General features: G+C 44.8%; 1 protein-coding gene across 1 annotated transcript; it reads right to left on the bottom strand.

Moving 5' to 3' along the window:
- Positions 1-7,513: 7,513 nt before the first annotated feature.
- On the bottom strand, positions 7,514-9,962 carry LOC136533246 (uncharacterized). Its single transcript, XM_066525811.1, has one exon. The coding sequence runs from the start codon at positions 9,371-9,373 to the stop codon at positions 8,135-8,137; it is 1,239 nt and encodes a 412-aa protein (XP_066381908.1). The 5' UTR covers positions 9,374-9,962; the 3' UTR covers positions 7,514-8,134.
- Between the last annotated feature and the right edge of the window lie 6 nt (positions 9,963-9,968).

The following is a 9,968-nucleotide window of genomic DNA, read 5'->3' as shown; positions in this document are numbered from 1 at the left end:
GAACCAAAAAAACTTTGCGAGACACATGCATTAATATGGAAAAGCTAACTATTATATAGGTGGACTGAGAGAAGACCGTAAAGAAACCTTATAACCACCAGCAGACTGTATTATTAGCCTTGCTCTTATGTTTATATATCCATCATTGGACCTCGGGCATACCTTTATTATTGTTACATCCTTGGACTTCGGGCATACCTTTATTATTTTACATTTATTATTGTATGTTTATTTACAGTGTGTTTGGTTTGTGTAACCGAAGCATGTGTAATGCACCAAGCCAAAATATGGTGTTTGGTTTGATGCACAGAGAGTCGACTCGTCTACCACCAGGTCATTCCACCGGTAGGCTAAAATCAGGCACTGACTCGTGGTTCCCTAAGAAACTTCAGACGTGCACATCCGATCCTAGCAGGAGTGAACTCATGATGGATGTGTTGACGACTGACAAGATCAGTCCCCAAACCAAAACAGCCTTGCAGCTTGATGCTGGTGATGTTAGCGGGAAGAAGGGTGGTTTTCCAACTCGACGGTCCTAGCTATTGCATGCCATTGGAAATGTTAATTATACCTGCGTTTCAGATAGACTTTGTTTGTGAAAGCAGATCGAGCAGCACAAAACGATTGCAACCTATTTAGCCCACGATCCAAGAGACAAGAGAGGAGCGGCGTGAGGGTGCAACATCAAGAAATGACGTCGGGATGATGTGGATTGGATTCTGCATGCTGCGCACAAGAATGAGGACTCAATCCACCATCTATATTTGCACACACAATTTTACAAGAGCAAAGGTGGTGTGTAGTCTCCATCAAGAGTCAGTGAAAATACCAACGTTTTAGTATACTGCCCTTGCTGCCTTAGCTAGGCAGGGGCTCCCTTTTAGCCTGCAACTTGATTGAGTGCATGTTTCACAGAGAAAGCTATACCAATCCTCGTCTAAATCTTGGGCGTGCCGCCGCCTATATATATTAGCACACACACGGTCACATGGCCATCAAACGGACACAAACACCTCTTTGCATGTCAAATGATGAGATCACCCCGCTTTGCTTTAGTCGTTTGCTCTAGGTGCTCAACAACCTCCACTAGCAGAGAAACTAGCTGTACTTTTGGTTCTTACCCTCCTTCAGTCCCGGTTTTAAAACCGGGAGCACGAATCCGGGATTAAAGGGCCTCTCCTTTAGTCCCGGTTTCGCGCTCGGGACTAAAGGTCCACCTTTAGTCTCGGTTGGTAATACCAACTGGGGCTAAAGAGGCCTCCCGGCCTAGCCACGTGGGCCGGCCCTTTAGTCCCGGTTGGTATTTACCAACCGGGACTAAAGGTTTTTTTTTCATTTTTTTGTTTCTATTTTCAATTGATGATTCGTTTTGGTTTTCGAATAGGTTTTCGAATACACATTCTACGTTGCTAATAATATACGTATTCTACACGTTTATAATGTTCGAACATTTTGTACAAACTAAAGTATGAAACTAACGTATATATTACATGCATATATATATATATATTGTACGTTATTTTATGTACATATAATATGTATTACAAATAAAGCTTGCATTGTATATTCTATCATATCCTTGGCATAACAAATTCACTCCATCTGATTTGGCTACCATGTTTCGTTCACGTCATTGTAGAACTCGCCGGCGGGGTTTAGGACCTGGTCATTAAGAAATCCTGCTATGGTCTCTTGAATTACTTTCAGTTGGTCACGTCGTATGACTTTTTCCTTCAACCATAGAGTCTTCAATAAAAGTTAAAGGAAAAGTATTAATATATATATATATATATATATATATATATATATATATATATATATATATATATATATGTGTGTGTTGGTCACGTGATTACTTATATATATGAGCAATAAAAGAAATTGTGAATATATGAATATATTTATATAACGTACTTTGAGGTTCTCTTCAGGAGTTCTTTTTGAGTACGCCATGATGAACTCGCAAACATAGTATCCGCAGTAGTTATTCCCCTGTTCTTGCCTCAGAACCCACTTTTACGAGAAAAAAGATCCGGTGAATTGAAAGCATGCATGGTGTTAATTGAATTATATATATATATATAGCTAGTACTTATTTTGTGTGCGATTACATCCAGTGGCGCTTTGCAATGTTTCATGTGGTGTTCCTCAATGAAACTTTTTCAAACACTGCGCCCAATAAAATAAAAAATTAATTTGGCCTTTAATAATTATTGAAGTTAAGAGATCGGGGTATATATAGTTGCTAGAGAGACCAAATTACCCTTGGATAATATCTATCATGTCTTGGCACTCTGTTTGCTCTTTTCTTAATGAGTCTAAGATGCTTAACCGACTATTAGTCATATCGATGACCATCAATATCCAGTGATTGATGTTTTTATACACAAATATGATCGACGTTAACTAGAGTCAACATATATATATATATATATATGTATGTATATATATATGTGGAGATAGCTTAGCTAGTAAGCAAATAATTGAACAAATGTTCATACGATCGACATTAATTATTTAACACTCACTTGAAGTTGTAGGGGAAGAATATGTCCTTGTTTTGTTGGTTCACTAAAAACCTCATGAGATTTTTCTCGAGTTCAGCTTTCCATTGAGGCGGGGGATTAGGGTGTTTGAATACGATATTTGGATCAACAAAACCAACATCATTATCATTTCTCTTTCTGAGTTCTGTCATCTCATATCTGCATATATAAAAATATAGTGTGAGGATATATAATTTATATATATACATGTAGCTTTATATATATACACTTTAATAGTAGAAAATAATCACACTTATAGACAATAGCATCTAATGAGACTTTTGTCGAGAGAGTCCAGGTGGCATAGTTGGTGTAATTCTAAAAACTCGACATATATAACGTCATCGCCACGGAAGTATAATGTTGGTTTCTAACTCTGACAGAAACAAAGTTCTCTCCCCGTTCACACGCCGCCATGTACCACTTGTTTAGCAGGTATATTTGCGTACCCAATTCACCTAAGGCCTCAGGGTTGTATAGACTCTTTCCATGTTCAAATTTCTTCCAAGGATCCACTTTCGGAGGAGATGGTCCTTCAGCAAGCACTTGGGCAAGGTCCAAACCGGTATCCTCGTAAAACCGAGCTAGGTCCTCAAAATCGACGTCTAGTACATCTAAGTTGGAACCATATTTATTACGAATGACAAGAGGGTGGACTGATTGTTGTGATTGTTGTCCGAGTTGTGCAACACCTTTTCCTGCTCTAGTCTTTTTCTACGCCGCCTCAAATAACTTGGTGAGAGAGCGGTCGTAGTCCGATTTTAGCAGGGTCTTTTGAGATTCCCGCTTTTTCTAGTCCACCTTCTTTCTTAGAAGATCTGGAGGTAGGTAGAAGTACGGTTTCTCCGGGTTCTCCCTCGCTTCTCGTCGCTTTCTTACTTTTTCAAAGAAACTGCTCACATCTTTTTTATACTGCAGCATTTAATTCCTTTTCACTTTTCTCGTAAGCCAGTTTTTGGGGAATAACTGTATTAGAGGAGGCTTTCTTCTTTGCCGGCTGGTGAGCCAGCGGCTTCGTTTGCGGGGCGGACCTCTTAAGAGCTGGCTGCTTCTTGGTCATGAAGGGAGGCGGGGCAGCCGTTGGAGACCTCTTTGGAGGCGTTGGAGACCTGACCAAGATCATCAGTGGGCTCATCTTCTGCCCCTACCTCTTCTTCAGCTTCCCCCATTGCAGTATCATTGAAGGCACCATATTCAGCAATAATGTCATCATCGTCCCATTGTTCTTCTTCACCTTGTTCCATTACAACCCTGGTTTCTCCGTGCTTCATCCAACAAATATAGTTTGGCATGAAACCCAACTTCAACAAGTGTGAATGAAGACTTTTTGAACTAGCATATTCCTTCAAATTCTTACATATGGCACATGCGCAACACATGAAACCATCACGTTTGTTTGTCTCGGTCACACGTAAGAAAGAATGCATGCCCTCAATGAACTCTTGGGAGCAGCAATCAGCATTGTACATCCAATGCCGGCTCATCTGCATTACATGACATACATACCATATTAAAACCTAAAACATAATTAGTTAATTATACGACATGCATGCCACCACACAAGGTATTAATTTATGAAAGTCTCGCTACAATGTAGACAATCCCAACTACCACTAAAAAAACTAAAGCTAAAATGCACTTCAGTAGCATAAGGATTTCATGACCAATCCCAACTAAAATAGACAAATCATGCATTTGTTCAACATCTATGGGCTTCTTCCGTAGGATCACTACCTCATCAGCCGTCGTAGCCACCTGTGCAAGAGTTTTGCACATGTTCAACATACTCTTCCTCCCAGTACCAGCCTGAACATCCAGTGCCATCCCACTAAAATTAAAACAAAAAATTAGAACTCTAATCACAATCATCATAAAAATAAGTATAAATTAACCATAATCATCAAATGCGACAAAATAACTCATATTGCGATCCGAACACTTGTAGAAGATACGACCCTTGTTGGGACACTCTTTCCTCATCCGGTACTCCATCACAATTTTCTCCTCACACTTGCCGCATGCAATGAGAGGGAGGTCCAGCCTCAGTCGCTTTGGAACCCGATGAGAGGCCGAGGACCCGGAAGCAGTTGCCATCTACTCTCTATACTCATTTTTAATATAATATAAATTTCTCATTTTATAAACAAATAAAATAAAAAAAAACTCTAAAATTCTCTATATCTCTAAACCATGAAGTGTGTTATGCATGCAAGAAATGAAAGCTGAATACTAGTTTTGAATAACTACTTTAACCTTCCTTCATCCAAATATGCAAACTTTAAAGTGATTTTGTGCTTAAATGGCTTACAAATAAAAAAATCCACCATAAAAACCACATATATCTAGTCCACAAAATGAGATAAGCTACTGATGAAACATGAGAGTATAAAGTTGGTAACCTTTAGAACCGAAGAATCGATGAGGAATCGAAGAAAGGCGATGAGGAAGAAGAGAGGCCGGCGATGAAGCAAGAACACTGTGCTCAAAGTGGCTCGGGCTCGGAGAGGAAGAAGGGGTATATAGGAGGGGACCTTTAGTCCCGGTTGGATACAGAAACCGGGACTAAAGGTCACTTTCTAGTCCCGGACGGAGCCTCCAGCCGGGAGTAGACTTTTACTCCCGGTTGGAGGGACCAACCGGGAGTAAAAGTTAACCTTTAGTCCCGGTTGGACCCCTGCAGCAAAAGTCTACCACGGTAGCCGTTTGGCAGGGACCTTTAGTCCCAGTTGGAGCTACCAACCGGGACTAAAGGTTTCTCTAGTCCCGGGCGCAAAAAATACCGGGACTAAAGCCAAATTTCGAAGTAGATCAAAGGTTATTTTCTCTACTAGTGCTGCATTTCTTGAATATCGATCGCTTTGCGAAGATGGTGAGCACGAATTAGATTTAGTTTTGGTCTTTTGTTTCACACACAACTTGGTTCTCTACCTAGAACGAAAACACAAATAATAAGTGTTATCAACCACACTCGATTGGTTCACTGACAACTCGATTCAGAGGTAGCAGGATACAAGACCTCATGAGGAGGGAGGTCTGAAATCAGCAAGCAGGGGAATAGAAACCAAAAGGAAGGTACCAGAAGATTCTAGAAGGTGCTGAAGGTAGGAAAAGAGAGAGAGAGCTATTTGGGGAGGAAGATAAACAATAGACTTCTTATTAATTCTTCGATGCCCTAGACGGCTGTTCCTTGCCTTTCTTTGTAATGCACATGCCCTGTCGTCTTGGGCCTGCTTGGGCCGTCCATGCCAGCCCACCACTAGACAGTCCTTGATATTCCCGCCTTCTTAAAGTTCGGCTTGCCCCCAAGCCGATCGAGAAAGAGGCTTTTCAATGTATGCCATTAAAAAAGTTTGTAATTACACACAAGCCATTAAAAAAATTGACCATACACGAGTGTCATCGTTCTGAACTTCTTTACTCTCCAAGTTATTCCGTCGGTGTTCTATTTGTTTTTCACCGTTACATGTGGGCCCAGTCAGTATAAAGGTTCAAAATACCCTTCTCTCGTCCTATCCTCTTGCTTCTTTAGTCCACACCGCTCGCGTTCGTGTTCGAGGCTGGCGGCGCTCGTGTCCGAGGCCGGCGGAGCTCACGCTCGCGCTCGCGTCCGCGCTCGGTGGAGCTCGCGCTCGCGCTTGTAGCCGGCAGAGCCCCGCTCGGCGGAGCTTGCGCTCGAGCTCACGGCCGCCAACCTGCTGCTGAACGGAGGGGCTGCTCTCCAAACTGCTGCTAAACGGACGCACGCACAGGAACCAAGAAGGCCACGCATGGCCAGGAACAAGCACAGCTCGATGCAAGCACGCTCGGTGTTGGACTCCTGCTCGGCGAGCAGCCCACCAAGGGCAAGCACGCTGTTGTGCTGGTTTGCTCGTGACCGGAATACAGGAGACCGATGAACGCAGAGACCAGGGAGGGACAGAACGACTACAGGTCTACACACAGCCGAGAACGAAGAAGAACAAAAACGTTCACGCACAGGGAGCACTCGGCGCTGGGAAAGCAAGCAGCATGGCTGCTGGATGAGCACCGAAGGTGCTGGGCACTCACGCCCTTTTGGCTCAGCCAATCCCACACACGTCCCCCTGCCAAATAGACGAGCAGCCAATACTGCTAGCAACGAACAGATACCGACGAACTCACGAACAGAAAAAGGAGCGGACAAACAATCGACAAAAACCGACCCAAAACTCCACGAATCGAACTCAAAATTTGCACAGGTAAAATTCAGCTTGGCACGAGCCTATCCCCAAGATATCATCGCTTGAGATTGATTCAAACTCCGAGAAAATCAGATCGTAGCCAAGAACACGAAAAAATCCCAAAAAACGCAATTCGTTCGATTTCTTCGTGCTCGAGTCGATTCAATCAAATTCACTCGAGGAGTAGCCTAAACTCATGTCATAGCACGAATCAAATGAAAAGGAACGAACCAAAACACTCAAGAATCAGCTAATCAGGGCAAGAAACGAGAGGAAAAAAACAAGAACACTGCTCCATGAAAATCACAGACGCAAGGGATGAAGGGATGAATCCCATAGGGCACGAGGAGGATTCGGGCTTCCATTCCCACTCGAAAATCTCATAATACACAACCACGAATTTTCCAGTCGCGGAGCTCACCGTGTTCGCGCGGGGGGGGGGGGGGGGGGGGGGCGCTCCACTCCGACCACAGCGCCACCTCATCCAGGCTAACGCGCACGAGCTCGCGGCCGCGGTGACCGCCTCGGCGCCGCTGCTACACGCGGCCACCCAACCTAGCCCCGGCCGTCATGGGCGCGCACGGGCGACCTTGGCCCTGGCCAGCCATCGCGGGCACGGGCAAGCTCCGCCCCGCACACACAAGGAGAGAGTTTGAGAGAGAGAGAATAGGGATGAGAGGAGTATTATGAACGTTTTAACTGACCTGATCCACTTATCAGGACTCCCAAACGGTGAAAAACGAATAGAACACCGACGGAATACCTTGGAGAGCAAAGAAGTTCAGAACGATGGCACTCATGTGCGGTCAATTTTTTTAATAGCTCGTGTGTAATTACAAACTTTTTTAATGGCATACATGTAAAAGCCTCATCGAGAAGATGAGAACCACCAGGATCCCAAAGACTGAACGAGCTCTTGTGAAGATCATAACCTCTGCACCTTCCACTTAGAAATGCGATGTGATCAGTGGAAGCACCACACTTGAGTTGTCTTGACTCTGGTCTTAGCTCCCAAGCTGCTATTTCAGGTACGAGCCTATACTGAGACACCTGTGTGACAAACAGCGCTTGATCAAGCAGCAACTTGCTGTAACTTGAGAGCCACATCATACTAGTAGATGACACTTCACCATATAAGTTGATAGCATGTATCTCAGCCAATACGTTTGATCGTGGTGCCCATTGAGCACTCTTCTGATGCTGGATACACAACGATAGCAGTACCTCTTCAGGATATGATGGCCAAATGATTCTCTCTTGCCTCCAGGACAACTGCTCTGCCACATCAAATGAGCAGATGGCAAGTTCCCTCATGCCATAGCACATATGCGCATGATCAGACACCCCAAAATGAGAAAACTGCTGACAATCATGGATTTCTGCAATCCATCATTGAGTTGTTGGCAAACTCCAGCATCTTCCTCGGACAAACACCTGCCATCCCACTGAGTTCAAGGAAGCAACACCAAGTTCAAACTGAGAGCGTTTGAAAAATAGATGTGGCTGCCAGGACACCCGAACCATGCTAACAGCAATGCAGACTTCCACTCGGTAAGAAATAGGGGTCCCTGATGCACTGTTGATCGGCAGGAATCCAACAATGGCAGCCCCAAACCTGCCATCTAGCCCAGCTGAATTTGAAGCCTGCGCAGGAGAAGCACCAAGTAGCTGCAACATTGTACGACAACCAAAGGAAGGCCAGGGTGTTGGCCGGAACTTAGCTGCATTAGACATGATCTCCAGTTGAAGGTTGGCCATGAGCATCCAATCAAGAACAGGCAGCTTGCTGGCAACTAAATCTGTCACAACCAACTCATTGTTAACGGTAACAAGAAGTATTTCAGGAGGTGGCACTGGCTGGAACACAATGCAGCAGGTCATGGACCAATGCAGTCCAGCTCTGAGTAAACAAATAGTTGCCAAATGGGTGTCCAACACTAGTACTGAGGTCAGGTTGCTGTTCAACAAGGCCTTCATAAGGTTCAGAATATCCTCTACTTGCCTTTGAGTAGCAAGAGATGAGACAATCGCCAACAGATCCCCTATGAAGAAAAACCTGAAATCCATGTGAGCTGGCTGCAGATTGCCTATAAGGTAACCACGTTTCACAGGAATCCAGTCTGCAAGCCAGGACGGAATTTGCTCCGTGTAGATGTTGAATTTGTTAACGGCATCATGGGAGTACTCCTCAGTCTTGTAGCGATAAATCGCATTTATCTTCTTCATATCAACCTCTCTTATGTGAAATGACAGAGCACTGAGCCAGCTGTTAATAGCACAGATCAAGTTCTTGGATCCATCGGTTACACCAAGCATTTCTCGGCAATAGTGTAAAGCAGAATAGAACAGAGCCTGAATATCAAGAGGATGACCATGGATTTCCATACGCCGATCAATCCTACATGATCCATCAGTTAGAAGCAATGTAGGAAACAAGTCAAAGCCATCAGACAGGCACAAATTCAGTATCAGCCTGATGCCTGTCTGCACATCAACCCCTTCTTGTAGAGCGTAGTCCAATAATTTTTCCATATGCCCTGGTTTGTTGGCAAATTTGTATATGCCATGGGGGCTTCCAAAGGCGACCACAGTAACACCTGACAGAGCACCTCTCAACCATACGGCCATGGTGTAGGCCGTAACTCAGCATCACAACTCTTTGACCTCAGTTCGCCAGGTGGACGTACATCAGCACTGCCACACCCAAACTCAACTTGCACATGTGGTGGTGGCCATGGTTACTGCTCAACCCAGTCCGATGAAGAAAACAGCCCCGATTGCACCACCACCACATCACAGCTCCTCCCAAGCACTACAGGCACATCAATCAAGTTGCAATCACAGAGATTAGGGAAATCACCTCGACATGTGAGCAGCTCTGCAGTTTGTAACGCCTTAGTGTCCTGGATGATAGCAAGACCCTAGCGCCCCACAGCAGACAGCGAAGCGCCTCGGACAGCAGTGCGAGCATGGAGCACTGCAGCAGATGGCAAGGCGGTACACTGGGAGGTGAACACGGGTGCAGGCTCGCTTGCTGTCGGAGGTTGAGTATGGTTCGTCATTTCATCGAACACCATCTGAGCATGAATGGAGATGGTGGCAGGCTTGCTCGAGGCTGCTACCAAAGCGTTCGAAGGCACATCACGTGGAGAAATAGGAGCTGGTGACGCCGTGGCCACGGTAGGAGGCGCCATGGACGACGTGACGGCTAGGCGGGACGCGG

This window comes from Miscanthus floridulus, unplaced genomic scaffold, assembly GCF_019320115.1.
Source record: "Miscanthus floridulus cultivar M001 unplaced genomic scaffold, ASM1932011v1 fs_822_1_2, whole genome shotgun sequence".
NCBI lineage: Eukaryota > Viridiplantae > Streptophyta > Magnoliopsida > Poales > Poaceae > Miscanthus > Miscanthus floridulus.
This window is presented reverse-complemented; position numbering and strand designations above follow the sequence as displayed.

What these genes read in the sequence shown, in the direction of transcription:
- LOC136533246 (XM_066525811.1), bottom strand. Translation starts at nt 9,373, where the DNA reads ATGGCCGTATGGTTGAGAGGTGCTCTGTCAGGTGTTACTGTGGTCGCC.